The 16256-nt window shown below is 50.0% G+C and overlaps 1 protein-coding gene across 2 annotated transcripts in view; it reads right to left on the bottom strand.

Annotated features, from left to right (window-relative positions):
- Window positions 1–208: 208 nt before the first annotated feature.
- Window positions 209–16256, bottom strand: part of LOC149371550 (short-chain dehydrogenase/reductase family 9C member 7-like) — a 393612-nt gene continuing 377564 nt past the window's right edge. For both annotated transcript variants that reach the window (XM_089565829.1, XM_089565830.1), the window contains exons 2-6: window positions 9167–9439; window positions 7331–7484; window positions 3170–3352; window positions 1520–1652; window positions 209–1237 (exon numbers count right to left, since the gene is read on the bottom strand). In XM_089565829.1, coding sequence (XP_089421955.1) covers window positions 823–1237; window positions 1520–1652; window positions 3170–3352; window positions 7331–7484; window positions 9167–9439 — 1158 coding nt within the window. In that variant the 3' untranslated portion in view covers window positions 209–822. The remainder of the gene's footprint in view (window positions 1238–1519; window positions 1653–3169; window positions 3353–7330; window positions 7485–9166; window positions 9440–16256) is intronic.

Raw genomic sequence — 16256 nt, 5'->3', positions numbered from 1 at the left:
TAGCGCCGCCGGGTACCCACCGGTGACAGAACGGGTACTGATGCGTGGCTTATTCGGGGTGAAATGTTTGAGATCTTTGACCTCACCTTGAGTAGACAGAACACCTTGTGTCATGACGCTTTTTGGCCATAGATGCCCTTTCTCCATATAAATCCGCATAATGATGATAATAATAATAATGATCAAACTCTAGGGTTTTCCCAGAGACTGCTGTAACGAAAAAAGTTTTATTATAAAAAAAATATATACACTCTGTTGCAGTTTCCAAACAACTTTCAACTTGTACACACAAAGACATTACTGTTCACTGATGACAGTAACTTAGCACGGTTACTTCGTCATTCAGTGAGCATCTGACTTGAAACTTGGTACGCGATCGCTGCTTCTGCACAGCCACCCCTCGTGCGCATGGCTCTTGGAAGCCAGCACTGCACGCATAGACATGAATGTTTTGACTAACGCACTCATCGACAGGAAGTAGTGCGTAGTTAGAGAAAAAATTTGTTCATCAAAGCTGTCTTCATAAAGTACTTGGAGAGACACAGCAACATAGAACACACATGGTCGATTTCAATCTGTCCGGAGGAACTGTGCCGCGGCAACGCACGCTCAGCAAAAACAAAAGGAATTCACTTTCTCGCTCTTGGCCGCCATGACGGCCAAGTATATGTCAATGCGCATACTGCTTAGAGCACCCGCTTCAGAGCAGCCATCCCACATGGTATGTATTGTTTGGGCTTTGCACGCAGTTGCTCGTGCGACACCTGAGAGAAAGCGCCCCGCAGTGCGTCGAAAACATCGTGTCCACACAGAACCCGGCAATCACTTCTTGAGCTTCTGCGGTGCGAAGATAGATTTAATTCTGTTTGTCAGTCTCTCCAGCAACGACGGCTTCATTACCAGCTTTCCGTCCGGCCCGACCGAGTGGTAATGCAGGCAGATGTAGTCGAGGAGGTCCTGGAACACCAGCGGAAAGCACAGGAACACCACCACTAGAAGCCAACGAACGAAACCATCACAGCGGTACATCTGCCTCGGATGACGCGAGCACACCGCTTTCTCCATCGTGTCCACGACTTCGTCGACGTTGTCGCGCGCAAAAAACGCCATCGTGTCGACGGAGATGTGAGCCATCTCTTTGACGTAATCGTCGCCGTACGCATCCTTCACCTCCTGGGGAAGGTTACTTTCGTGGTACTTCTTGATGATTGCCTCTGGCTTCGGGAGAATTGCGGTTCTGGTTGGGGAAGAAATGGAAACAAAGTTAATGCAGTAAGGCCGATTACGCAGCATGTAGTAGGGCTGGAGGCTACTTTGTCCGACATCTCTGCTGAAACCCTGCATAACTCTGCGCGAGAAGGAAACAGTCTACGCATGCAATTATAGCTGTTTATGTCAAACTACTTTGGTGGGCCAGATAGAACTAGCGGTAACATGCCATAAGAACACGAGGTTCGCTTGAGCATCGAGCTTCGAGCCTTCTAAATGACACTTGGTCGGAAAGTATATGCCTGCTTACTTGTAGTACGTGGGCTCCACGAGGCAGACCGAAATGCCCCACTTCATCATCTCTCGGCGCAGTCCGTCGCCCAAGGCAATGACAGCGTGCTTCGTCATGCTGTACACGTTGTTCCACGTGGCCGTCGCAAGACCTAGGAAGATAAGGAGGTAGTTAATTCCTGCACACAACACTGCTCCGCGTGAAGCTAAACCGTTGCCGAGAAATGCCGCCCGCTTCCCACTCGCGCGGAACACGCTGCGCTAACTTCGAGCATCCTTCAAAAGAGCTTGCTGCTGTGCTTGTGAGAGCATGACAGGGGCGCAGAGGAAATGAATTCGGAACACAGGACCAGCCCTTGACGTAGGACAAGAATCAGAGGCACTCCTCCCGCCTTCCGAATGCACTCTCTTTGTGGCCACCATCAAAGACGCGTGCTTGAGTGTCGCCGTAGGTTGTTCCAAGCAAACTATGCCGTAGTGTGTTGTGACGGGAAACACTCGAATCCGCCTGCTGGCGATTGAGAGAATAGACACCTTTAGCATGCCGGAGAAGTATTAGGGCAGACGTATACAGGTTTACCGTGCCCCTCATGCGCAGGCGCAGTGGCCCCGCCTGGCCCCAGCCACGTTACAGCGCTTGCGCAGGAGGGGTGTGGTAAACCGCTATACGTCTGCTCTAATACGTCTCCGGTATGCTAAAAATGCCTGGGGTTCAATGTGGCTTGAACCTAGCTAAGCGAGCGAAAACTCCGTTAAGCATGGTCTCCATAGTCTCAAATCAAATGTCAAGGGTCAATGTCAGGTACCAAATGGTCATAGCGATGTGATCACGTTGTCATAATACTATAGCTCGGGGCATACCACCACGTAGTAAAATTCGGTTTGACCATGTGAGGCACTGAAGGTCATTATCGATGCAGTACACACTGTCTGAAATCAAATGTCAAGGTCATAGGTCAAGGTGAGGTACCCAATGGAAATAGTCATTTAATCACGTAGTCATACCATAGCTTGGACCATATACCCCTGCGCACTTAAGTTCGGTTTGACGTTGTGAGGAATTGAAGGTCACTGTCTCATCCACATCGAAATCGGAAGTTCTACCCCGAGGAGTACAGCTCTTGCTCTAAAACATCTACTAAGTCCGACAACGCTTAATGCCAGTGCGCTGTGCAAGTGCGACTAATTCCATCCTGTAGAATGCGGCTGCATGGATGCTTCGTTGCTTTTCGGAAATCACGTTAGAAGCTCCGTGGGGCCAAAATGCGGCACAGACGGGAGAATTCCCATTGGCTGTTGGAAAGTGACTTCACGAAGCAGGAGCACTCCAATTGGCTGGATAGAAGCGGCGTCACTTCTGGTAAAGGCATTAACCGCTTCTAATATATGCTAACGCAGTGGCAACACATTTGCAACACAGGTGTACCCGTTAATTTTTCTCCTTCCTTTTCCTCCTGCTTTATAGAAAGCGCCAGATATGCATGCAGACGGCCGTGTCCCAGAACCGCTGCAGAGACAGACACACTTCCGACACTGCGCAGTTCTGCAGGGAGTGGCGCTTTGTGCGGCACCCCTGCTTAGCTCTCCTGCGGCTGGTTTCAGGCGCCAACTTTCTCCAAGCATGCCAACATTTCGCATCAGGAGAATACGTGCAGAACCGGAGACGCACCTGCGTAACTAGCCATGAGCACGATGCGCCCCTTGGATTGCCGAAGTAGCGGTAGGAAGGCCTGGACAGTGCGCACGCAGCCGAACACGTTGATGTCGAAGTGGTGCTGGATTTCGGCGATGCTCCACCACTCCAGCTCCATGGAGCCGAACACGCCGGCGTTGGCGACCACAGCCCACAGACCTGCACGGGAGATCGCACATGCTTGAATGACCTGCCTCGACCGTCGTTGGCCACGAACGCGCCCAGATTTCGTGGACGTCAGCAACTGGCGTCATCTGTCGGCCGTCGGCAGCGAACACTGCGTAACTCAATGGGGGTATTTTAAACTCGCAATTTCAAGAAAACTATAGAGACTCGGGAGAATAGGCGCGAACATGGTGATTAGCATGGCAGACCCTTCCTCCTCGCTGCAAATTCCGAACTATACAATGCTTGCTGCGTTCACACCAACTGCCTCCGGCAGCCATTAAAAATCAATGGTATACCAGCCATTCGAAATTCCCGCGGCAATTTTGAATGTTCAGCGCCACGTAGCAGGTGGTGGCAGTCGTGCAAACTCGGAGCATTTTGCCCTTGGCTTCCGAGGTGTTAAGATCGGAGAACACGGTCCTAGGAGGAATTACTACCAGACGTGAGTCATCGTGAAGCAAAGATGCGGCGAGGGCTGGCGATGGCGGCAGCAGCGGCGGAAGCAGCGGAGACGGCGACGGCGGCGCCGTCAAGTGGCCGAGTCTGCCCTCGGGTCACCGGACAGAGTGGTGCGGCGAACGGTCAAGCTGTTGGTGTTCATTGAAAGACGGCTGTGTCCTCAACAGAGGTCTCGTGTTTCGGACATCCGGCGGAGGAGTACGAGGCCGTTCATTCACCTGCTGGGAGACCGCGGGAAATTCCTTTTCCGCGGAGGCAACGAACAGAGCACTTGCCGCAGTGGTCAAAGGGACACATCAACGTTTGATGACTTTGTCTTCCCCTTCCCATCTACCGAGCTGCGAGAGAGTGAGATAGCCCAGCACCGCCCCCTGCCGTGGGTGGTACCACCAGTGTCCACATCTGCCTACCTGATTGGACATCGTTCTCCGAACTTTATTCCCCAGTCAGGGATCTGGGGGATACGAAGCCTATTTAACGGGATGTTGTTTTGTGGCCGAATCACTCCCATCTCGACTGTAAATATGTAAAATAAACCTTCTCTACAGTTTAATCCATAACGGAGTTCGACACCATCCTTCGGAGCCGAGACCTGCGGGGCTTAACGAGTCAGTCAACACCAGGGCCCCTCCGTCTTCAACAGCGGTCAGCTCCGGCAGCAACGTTGCGCTTGATCGCGGAGGCCACGGTTTTGCCATAGTGAATTTTAAGAAAGAGCGCCTGCGGCGCAGCCATGGAAAAGATGCCATCGGGTAGCGTCGCGTTCGCGAGTGGGTCACGAATAGAGAGCGGCGGCCTTGTTGGTTTTCGAGTCCTCTAAGGCTCATAGAGAGGTTGAGTTTGTTCTAGTGACGTTGGGTTAGTTTCCACGTGTTGTAGCTAGATAGCAGTGCAAAGAACCCGCGGTTTGCGACATTGCTGACGTACTCGAAACAGCGCAACAGGAGGGACAGCGAGGGACAAGCGCTATTAAGTGGTGCTTTATTTCAGGAAGCGCTATGATATCGGCTTGGAGCTGCGCGTAAACATTAAAAAGACAACATGCACAACGAAGCGTGACGGATTGAAAGGTCCTGCCCGGCAGCTGGATGATACCCCACTTCTCTGTAGATCAGAGATTGAGAGCAGGCTTCTTTTATGAGCGAGGCGCCTGCAGATGTGGTTTTGGGTCAACGTGAGCATCAAGGCCGGGAACCGAAGCTGTTCACCCACGGGCAGCTCCATTATTGTGAGGCCCTCAAAGCAGGACAACAGCCAGGGTGTGCTTATTTCTTTCGAACCGTTGTTGATGTGGTTGTCATCGACATATCTGAATATTGCGCATACCGCCGAAGTCCCCAAACTGGCCTCTAGGCCGCCAATAATAGCGGGATAAAAAAAAGTGGTTTTTGTGGGAAGGAATTGGTGCAGTAACTGCATGTCTCACATCTCGGTGAACACCTCAACCGCGCCGTAAGGGAAATGATAAAGGCTTAGGTTTTATGGGGTTTAACGTCCCAAAGCGGAAAGGATAAAAAAAGGCAGTCAAAGAAGGAAGAGAGAAAGAGGCGCCGTAGGGGAGGGCTCCGGAATAACTTCGACCACCTAGGGGCCCTTAACTTGTTTTGGCATCGCACAGCACACGGGCGCCGCTTTTGCGCTCCGTTTCCATCGAAACGCAGCCGCATGCCACCTCTTTCTCCATTTCTTCTTTCACTCGTGTACTGTGCGATACGTTAAAGTGCACATTAAAGAACCCCAGGTGGATGAAATTTCCGGAGCCCTTCACTACGGCGTACCTCATAGCCTGAGTCGTTTTGGGACGTTAAACCCCCATAAACTAAATCTTTCACTCCGACCTTCCTCCCTTCCCTCACGGCGTGACTGAAGTGTCCATCGAGATGTGAGAAGGTTGCTGCGCCATTTCCTTTCCTAAAATTTTAATTTTTCAACCGTGCGGCGAGGGAGCGGAGGGAGGGAATGAAAGAAGGAAGAGAGAGAGAGGCGCCGTAGTGTAGGGCTCCGGAATAACTTCGACCATACTGCTTATTTTAATGTGGACTAACGGGAAGATTGCGTGTGCTGAAAAATTATGGTCTGACATCTCCTCTTATGCTGAAGATGAACTAAGCGGCCCGCATCATCTTTCTTCTGTAGTATACTTCAACAGCCTCCGTATAGAGCCTCACAGCGGTGGCGGCACGAGTGAGAGTGAGAAAAACGTTTAATGCGCACAATAAGTCGCAGTTAGTTGGGTGGTCCCTCATTCCAGGAGCCCGTTGGCTTTTGCCGCCGCTCTTCACCCGGATCACCAGCGACAGCTGGTGATCCGAATGCGAGCTGGACGGCGTTCACGGCGCGGAGCGGAAATAGAATTAGGAAAAGAACAATAGCCCGATTGTGCAGTGAAAGCCGAAAGGGCCACGAAGGACGACCCGTTTGCATTGGTAACAGTTGCTCTGTGTGTGACCCGTCTGTGCTTCTGCATTGACCTCATGGCATTACCTTGAGCTATGATGCACTGTATACTATACAAGAGGCGTTTCCGACTTCCGACCGCCCTGCATTCGAGTTGTGCACCAGCTGTCGTTGAATTTCGCATTGCGCTGCCTCGTCCGTGGCGTCAATTTCTGGCTTCGGGATGAAGCGCTTTTACTCAAACTGTTAAGCGACCTGGATTGCGGACGCAAAACTCACTAGACTGCCTATATTAAAAATAACATGAACAAAGAACAAAACAAACCCGTCAGAAATATCATAACGCTCTTTTTCAAGTACATTCTGCGGAGTGGCCCCGGCTTCTGCTGCGACCGCCCCATGGCTAAATGTGACGTTATGTTAGACTGAAAAGCGCGTGTACGATAATGGCGGCGTTTTGGTGTTTCTCTCATGGTCGCATAAAATGGCGATATCCCTTCAAGCCATATAAACGTTTTCGCCACCTGTTGCAGACTGCTGCACGCACCGTGTAGCAATAAAAATGCGAAACTCGACCTCTTCGCGAGGTCAGTGAAATAGCGGCCGTTGTCCGTGCGTTGCGGTCGAGCGTCATCACACCGGCGGCCTACAATTTCAGGCTGCGCGAAATGCTCCGAAAAACCGCTCTGTAGGCTCCACAAGACCAGGGCCAGTCACCATACACAGCCGCTGCACCTCAGCGAGGCCTGCCACTGCAGTCACCCCTTATAAAAATGTCTATAGACAGTCTATAGACTTCTTATTGACTCTTATTGACTTCCTATAGATATTGCGTTTTGTCTATTCATAGTCCATGGACTGTCTATAGACAAAAGTCTACTAAAAGTATGGCCATAAATCTATAGATTGCCTATAGACTGTATATGGCACTTGTTGTCTAGACTGTTGTCTAGACTGTTGTCTAGAAGACTGTTGTCTAGAAGTAGCCTATATAGACTTTATAGACAGAAGTCTATAGACACTCTCTAGACTGTCAAACTTCTTTTGTAAGGGACCGGTCAGGGCGGCCTCCTCAATTTTGAGCTCGCGGTGGTCTCGTGGCCGAGTGCTTACCATTGCCGTCCAGGTGGCGGCGCACGTAGTCCACTGCCTGGCGGAAGTCCTCGTCCTTTGTCACGTTCAGCGGCACCACGTGCAGCTTGGAGGACGCCTTTAGCTGCAGGCTCTGAGCGCCTTCGCCTTGCGGGAACAGGCAGCCGGCGAACACCTGGGCGGAAGTGACGTTTCACGCAGCATTTCGCACCAGTATCCGGAGGTGGGGTGTGGTGTGCCCGCGAATCGGTTGCACAAGGACCGTGAGGCGCTGCCGAACAGGGAGCGGCTAAAGGTTCAAACTATAGGGTTTTAGTTCGGGTTTGTTGGTCTGTTTGCATAGCGAGTGTGAACACAAAAGGTACAGGACACAAGGAAGTCACCGCGTCGTGTACGGCGTCAAACCAACACTGAGGACCGATTTCAGTTGGCCTGTATTGATGGATTACGGCATTCTGACGACATATATACCGCTCTCATTGAAAACGATTCTTTTGTGAGCTAGACAACAATAAAAAAAATGGCAGCCGATTTACGCAGTTAGACCAAATGCGAACATGTGCGCATCATTAAACTTGCTACGCTAGGGTGTTTGTCCTGGTGAGTCTCTGTAAAAGGTGATCAAGCAGGTGTCACCTGTCACCTAGGTTACTTTACCTTGCGACGTCATCACAACGTGCCACGCACGCATGCATGCGTGTGTGTGTGTGTGTGTGTGTGTGTGTGTGTGTGTGTGTGTGTGTGTGTGTGTGTGTGTGTGTGTGTGTGTGTGTGTGTGTGTGTGTGTGTGTGTGTGTGTGTGTGTGTGTGTGTGTGTGTGTGTGTGTGTGTGTGTGTGTGTGTGTGTGTGTGTGTGTGTGTGTGTGTGTGTGTGTGTGTGTGTGTGTGTGTGTGTGTGTGTGTGTGTGTGTGTGTGTGTGCGTGTGTGTGTGTGTGTGTGTGTACACACACCTGGGCAGGTTTTGCCACCTGCAATAAGCATGTCTTCCGACAAACACATAACGACTAAATGCTAAGTGCCAGCGCACTTAAAACCGAAATACAGCTATCGCCACGATTGGCTTATTTCCCATGTAAACTACAAACATCGACCGTCAATTTTTTGCGCGGATTCCAGAGTAGACAGGCTACACCGCCATTTACTCCAAAACGGCGCCAACCAGTCCTTCTGGGCGTGGGCGTCCCAGTTTGAATGGAGGGGAGGGAAATTTTTAAGTACTAATTTACCGGCCATAAATGTGTATATCGGGGCCGGTCAAACGTTAACGCACACAGAACGAGCCAGAGAACCAGTTTGTGATGACAAAAATAGTTCCATGGAGTTCTCCTCATTGGTCCTTTGGTGCATCCCGGCGCGTTCATTTCCGACTCTGCTACAGCTCTGCCCTGGCATTATTCGAAGGGGCCGTTCGCAGTGGACCATTTTTTAACTACAGTCCTATAGTCTAGAGTAATTGGAGGCCCTCCTGATTGATTCCGCCCCGAGCACACAGCGTATGCTGGTGACGGGGGCCAAAGCGGCGGCGGAGGCCAACGGGATCCTGGAAGGGAAAACCGGCCACCGAAGCTCCAAATCTATCTCTCCCCCACCTCTCTTCTCTTCCAAAATAAATATTTAACTACTACTACTGGCGGGATTTCCTTGGGGGATGGATCAAGCTATGTATTACGTATGATTAACATAATAACAATAACTAAGAATGCTAACACAAGATGAGAGGGGAGTGGGGGACGGTTCCCGCAGCACAAGTTGCATTCATGTCGTATCCGTAACGTGCAGCTGCCTTTATGCAAAGCACAGTCTCTGCACTTAATTCATTTCTTCACGTGTTGCGATGGCCTCCTAAGGCCGCTCACCTGGAAGCCGAGCCTGTCGAGGCGCAGTGCAAGCCGGTTGCCGAAGCCGGAGTCGCAGCCGGTAATGAGCACAGCCTTTCCGGTGGGCGAGACGCCACTGTCTGGCAGCAGACTGTTGAGGAAGTAGCCCAGCGCGAAAAAGCACACCACGCACAACCCGATGGCGCTCGAAACTGCCAACACGGGAGTCCAGAGCGAAGGCACCAGGCTCAGCGTAATGTAGGCCACCGTCGGAGTCACCAGGTACACGCTCAGCTCGCGGTACATGTCCGCCTGCGAACGCCGGACCGGTTGTCATTTGATAGCGCAGGCTTAGCAAGCGTTCTTACAGGGTTGTGGAAAGATGTAATGAGAACAGTTAAAGCCAGCAAGCAATCAACTCCGCTAAGTTTCTGAATGATTTTAAAACTTTACACTATTTAGAGGAGCTGTGTGTGCGCATTTCTGCAATGAGAGTGAACTAGCGTAGCAGTGTTGACGGTAGACGACCACTACGTTCTCCGTTCACAATACCGATACGTATTAGGGCGAAAGCTTTTAGTGGCTCATCGTGCTCACGGTGTCCGTCCGTGCGCTGGAATCGTGCCAACTGTGGCCTCTCTTCCATTAAGCGGCGCAACCTCCTCCTCTCCTTAGCAACCGGCGCGCCGGTGGGGGGGGGGGGGGGGGGGCGCAGCTGTGCATAGCAACCGTGACGTCACACAGTAGCGGTAGAACAAGCGCGCGGGCGTCGGCGGTGGCAGCTGCAATGCCGCTCCTTCGCCAGACGTCTCGTTGCCGTGGCTTGAGTGAGACGCATGGCTCCGAAGCGGCTCAGTTATTCCGCGCCAAGCTGTTTGGGGAAGCGGCAGTGGGCTGACCACAAGACTTTCGCCAAGCACACTTCAGAATTTCCAAAGTGTCTTCGGTAATTTTTTTCTCACAGACTTCCTACATAATGTTCAGAAAGAAAGAGTGATCGCTAGTTTGCCCTACAGTGCGGTACCGTCCGCCCGGTGGATGACATTCATGGAGTGCAAGTTTTGATTACAGACGCGATAGCGTAAGGCTCCCGTTCCGCAGAAAATTCGTCGTCGTCGTCGGCGTTGTGAGCGAAAAATCCCCGGGGAAGCAACATTGGTGGGCCGAATGGGTCACGTGACCTTGTGGCGTCATCACAATCTGCTCACCGGATTGTGAACGAACTGACCACAGTGGCAGGTGGCAGTTAAAATAATGATTGGTCGCTCGCCCACAAGTGGCAGCACCTACCATTGCAGGGCAGTGGCGCATCGCTTAACCTCAGCACCACTGCGCAAGAAGTGGTATGAGCACTCCCAGGAATCTATTAATGTAAAGTAGAGATTGACTGATTCCGCATATATGGGCATAAACTGAACGATGGAATGAAATTAATGATGCTAGTGGTATATAAAACAGAGTAGCTGATGTCAAAAATCTGCAGATTAATTTTGGTGCCGTGATTACACACATTGTTCAAAGCTCCCTTGATCTCTCTCCAGCTTTCGTTCTTTCTGCCATGAAACGTACCACACACACAGAAAGAAAAAAAAAATCTGAAATCAGATTCGGAGCTTATATTGATCAGCGAGGGAAAAAAAATATAATTAGCAGTAACAGCGCAGTGTTAACGTACCTATAGAAATGAGATCATTTTTTTTGACGGCCATAAGAAGGCGCGAAAAGTATGCGTCGCGAAAATTGCCCCGGAAACCGCTCGCGCAGCAGGAGGCCAGCAGAAACTGGCGCACGGCGATTGGGAACTCCGCCTTTCGTTTACCGCTTCGGAAGTCACGTCGTATAGAGTGCACAGCCACAAGTCACGAAGGAGGCTCCGGGGGCCCCCAAAGCAAGCCACGATCGTTGCACACAGCTCAGCCTCTGCGCTAGCTGACCCGGCCCCGCTTCACACAATGGTGTCGACCCCCCGGCCAGCGAAGCGCGCCAGGGCACGCATTTCCGCCTGCCGCTCTTTGGCGCAGGAGGACACTTGAGGAAGAAAAAAAAAAACAAAAACAGGAGCTCTCGGGCACCTGGCTGGGCGTCTTAATTGCGAGGATGACATGTTGCCGAGAGAGAGGCGTCGTCGCGCAGTATACGCGACCACAGGGGCATTTCCTTTTAAGTAAAATACGAGGAGCTCCGTGAGTTGGTTGAACTTGTAAGTGAAATATTAGGATATGCCACTGATTCACCGCGAGCTCACCTACAACGCCCCTTCAACTTATCACATAGATTACATAATAACTACCGCCATGCCCACATCTATGGAAGTACACATGCTTCCAACTTCTCGTCACTCCGCGCGCCACTCCTCTCGCAAGGACTGTGAGGCGGCCCTGCTCGGCTGCCAGGACCTATACCGGCCCAATACGCCCTGGTTCGGCGAATCTGCGCAGCGGTCATGACCAACGGGATCCTGGAATGAGGGACTATACGCCTTGTATTGTAAGGGGAGAGACCCACTAGGGGCCTATCCCCGCAAACCTCTGTAAAAACTAAATAAATGATTTTCACCACCACCACCTCTCGAACGATCTTCCGGACTTGATTGCCCTGCAGCGCAATCGTGACATTCAGATTTCTTTTATGCGCACAGAAGACAACACAATAAGACAAGGTAGACAGGACGGAGCGCAATCCTGTCTACCTTGTCTTATTGTTTTGGCATGCACGTGGCACTGATGATTATCCATTCTTTTTTGGTATAAATGTCATGTGCTTTTTCCGGAATAAAATAGTTGAAAGTTTGCGCTCCGTCCTGTCTACCTTGTCTTATTGTGTAAAGCTGAAGCTCTTCTCAAGAAGATCAAATAAGAAAGGAATAAGGACCAGACAATAGTTGAAGTTGCAAAAGAGAAAGTGAAACCTGTGGTCATCCCATATCAGCAAAAAGTGGCTCATAACCTCAAGCGCGTGGCTAACAAGTAAGGTACCCGTGGTTTTCTCGGCCCCAAGGAAACTTTCTTCACTGTGTCGCCTAGTTTCGCAAGATGGTAGCCGCAACTCAGATTGCAAAATCAAACATGATAATAAGTTTGTGAAGTGTGAAAAAGGGGTAGTGTACAAAATTCCGTTGAAGTGTGGGAAGGTGTACATTGGGCAGTCGGGCCGATGTGTTAATGAGCGGTGAAGGGAACACAATTTGTCTTTGAAGAACGGTACCGGTTCGCACCTGCCGGCGCACACCAGTGAGTGTGGAAAAGATAACGACGAAAAACAGAAAGCAGGAAAACTGTGTGATGCAACGCTCCAAGGCACCAGCGTCTTGCGCAGGAGCACTGACACGCTTGCGCGAGAATTGGCTGAGGCCTACCATATAAAGAGAAGCGGTAGTTCATGTGTCAGTGCACCATCTGTGACAATATATGATAAAGATTGTGCCTTTTTAGATAAATTACATAAGATATGAGTCACCTGTGCCCTTCCTATGTGCTTTTCCCGAGTTTTGGCTTGCACGTGGCACTGATGATTATCCATTCTTTTTTGGTATAAATGTCATTATTGTGTCATTAACAATGTCTTATTGTGTCGTCTTCTGTGCGCATAAAAGAAATCTGAGTATGAACCAACTAGCCCCACAACGCATATTACAGAATCATGACATTGTTCGTGAACATGTACTCAAACACTGTTGATAACGCTTAGCACGTCATTTATATAATCATGATTCATATATCTTTGTTTTCAGCTACTTTGGACTATTGCATCATTGGTTCTGTTTATGCGCAGGTATCCTCATGTATGCCTGAAATGTTTTCTTTTGCTTTTGTATAACTCATTCTGCATTTCCCCTATTTTTGTCTCGTGACGCATAGTTGTCTCGTACTTTGTGTCACTTTTGTTAATTGCGATATCTTATTATCTCAACTGACTTGTTTTTGTTTGTTTTGCTGCACTTTTACTATGCTTTTGATTTCTAACCTATTTTACACAAACCTCTGTATTTGAACCCCTTTACACAATGCATCTCTTGAGGCCTGCAAGGTATGTGTAAATAAATAAATAAATAAATAAATAAATAAAAATGTGTAGCAGATGCCTTCAGTCGCGGCGGGACACGAATTTGCCAACCTGATACAGCTGCTAGCTTCGCAACTTGTTTATTTCGAAAACACAGTTTGTCTTCAAGTGTCTGTTCGACAGGGCTGCCCGCTATCTCTTTTGATATGGTCTCCATATCTTGAGCCCCTATGTCTCAGTATCATCAAAAGTACAGCCATTCCTGGATTCTCTACAGCTCATTGTAAAATTAAAATTTTGGCCCACGCTGAAGACGCCACTTCTGACAAAAATGGTGAGCTCGAGGCTTTCCATTTAGCTCGACACTTCTGTGAGTTCGGACGCATAGAAAAATGAACGGGTTTTGGGGGGCCGCCGAGGTGGCCCAGGGTTATGGCGCTCGGTTGCTGTCCCGAAAGACGCGTGTTCGATCCCGGCCGCGGAGGTCGCATTTCGATGGAGGCGATATTTTAGAGGCCCGTGTACTGTCCGATGTCAGTGCACGTCAAAGATCCCCAGGTGGTCGAAATTTCCGAAGCCCTTCACTACAGTGTCCCTCATATATCCTGAGTCGCTTTGGGACGTCAACCCCTCCTAAATCAAACCAAACAGAAGGGTTTTGGATAGCTCACTGGGATAAGAAGCCAAGTGATTATGGTGTCATCAGTTGGGACTCCCAAACCTTCCAGCACCGGGTGGTTCCTCTGCTTCTGGTTCGTAATACTGGGGCAGATCTCGCCTGTGAAGCGAAAAGCACAGGCTTGCATGGGTCGGGAGCTTTCCAGTGTTTGCACGTGCAAAAGTTTGCAATATCTGCAATAGTTTGCGAATCTCACAGTGCGAGAAAGAAGGTACAGGTGCCGCGTATTATTTTTACGGTCTTTGTGTGGCGCTATCGATGGGAGGCCATGCGTTCAGACAATTGGTTTCTTCTTCTAGAGACTGGTGGAGCTGGTCTTGTGCACGTATTCTTTCCATCAACTTATTTCACGGTTTTTTCTCCTTCAAAACGGCGAACCGCCCCTTCCTGGTAGCAGGCGTCTAAGTGGTCATCCGTCCTTCCCTGTTTGCACCGAGTGGACATGGTCTTGAGGGACAACCTCCGTTGGGTTTTCTACAATAAGTTGTCGACACGTCCTAACGCAACGTCAATACAAACGGTGGACGCCATTTGCTGGAGGGGCTTCTTGGAGGGGCATTTGCTGCTGCGTTCTTGAGTTGCATCAGACTCTCGACAACAATCTATTAAAGCGAGTGCAGAGGTTGTGTATTCAATCGGTCGAAAAAGCCTTCCCTTTTTAAGCTTCAGACGTCGACCTTACCTGCCACGACGTGGCTTACCTGTCAAGACACGGGCGACAAAGGAAATCCTTGAAATTAGAATGAACACTAAACAGCAGGAGATGGAAACCAGTTAGGTGCAACATTAAGGGTCAGAAGGAAAGCGTAATGAAGGACAAAATAAAGTTGCTTGCATGTTTTAGTCGAGGATTGTGAGCGTACAGTCGGGGAGCGTCGGTGCGAAGGCGTCACGGGACTTTCTCGCGGAAGTGCCCGTTGGAAAAAAAAAAATACATAAAGTAGCTGCCATTTGGTTTCTCCCTCGTTGTCCGGCCGTAGAGAAAGGACAATGGGCTGCTTATGTCCTGGAGCCGGGCGACAATCTCCTCTGCCGTCTCCACGGGGGCGTTACCACCGGATCGTGAAAGGAATCATATGCTGGTCGCTCTCGGTGCCTCACATTAGTAAGATTACTCTTTCCGCCGACCTGTCAGAGCTGCACGAAATAAGTCTTAGTTTAGAGGGTTCTTGAGGAATGCTAAACACAGCCTTGCCGAGCGCGGGCACCGTCCATTGTCTCTGAGCTTTGCGCATTCAGTTCGCACACGCATGTCCACCTTCATTAAATTATCTGCGCGCTGTGGTGAGAGTGCGAGGGTTGTGTTCAAGGCCTTAGCTAAGAGAAGACAATGCCCCCCTTGAAAGAACACCAAGACTGAGTCACGTGTCTCACTCAGGCCAAGGTAGGAAGGAGCGTGAGCCGCGGCTTCAACCAAGCAAGGCGGGCCGCCTTCTGTGAACACAGCAGAGCAACAGCACTAAAATCACTTTTTGCTCATAAGTGCAATACAAATGATGTAGCCCTCGAATCGCATTGGAGACATCTGAAAAAAAAAAAAAAATGTTGGAACTTGGTCGGGACAGCCAGCACGAATGACGCCATTTTTCCAGCGGTACCTTACATCTTACATATAGGTCTGACAAGCCCTTTGTTTACAACAAGCCTTGTAGTGGACGCTTTGTAACACAGTATACTGTGCCCCTAGATCGCTTCACGACGAATTCACCTTCATTCTTTCGTTGCACGTCGTGCTAACAACAAACAAACAAACAAACAAACAAACAAACAAACAAACAAACAAACAAACAAACAAACAAACAAACAAACAAACAAACTAACTAACTAACTAACAAACTAACGAACGAGCAAACAAACTGAAGGCCGCTTTCTCCGTCTCAGTTCGTGCGCTCTACGAAATTTCTGCTTTGAAATGGATTTTCTTCTGAAACTGAACCGCTATGTCATCTCAGTACAGTCACTAACAGGACGCCAAACACGGTCGTTATGAAAACCGGATGCCACAGGGAAGTGAAACGAGCGCCAGAGTTTCGTCGGTGACACTAACAGATGAATACGCAGCCCTAGGCGTCAGTGGGATCTTAGGCCGGATTATGCAGAGCGCGTAGACGTTTTGCATAGCGTCCTTACTATACGTCCGTCTACTGTGCATGAAGACAGTTTGTGAGTGACGGCATTGAATAGATGGGCCTCGGAGGCGGAGATGCCCCTCCCCTTCTTGTGCCTCCTCCTTTCCTGAATTTCGAGCACCTGCCGTCTCCTTCCCACACTCTCCCCCTTCTATCTTAGACACAGCTGAAGAAATGCAACACTGGCGGAATAAAACGAGGACGACACAGGACAAGCGCTAACTACGGCTCGGTGGGAAACGACTGCAGAGCTACAGCGCAACACTGAAAACAACCGCCACAGAGATGCAAGCAGCGCATGTCTGTGCAGAGTCTCTGT

Source organism: Amblyomma mixtum, chromosome 1 (assembly GCF_055824585.1).
Source record: "Amblyomma mixtum isolate Tamu chromosome 1, ASM5582458v1, whole genome shotgun sequence".
NCBI classification, from domain to species: Eukaryota; Metazoa; Arthropoda; class Arachnida; order Ixodida; family Ixodidae; genus Amblyomma; species Amblyomma mixtum.
Note: the sequence above shows the minus strand (reverse complement) of the source record. Positions and strands in the feature narration are given on the sequence as shown.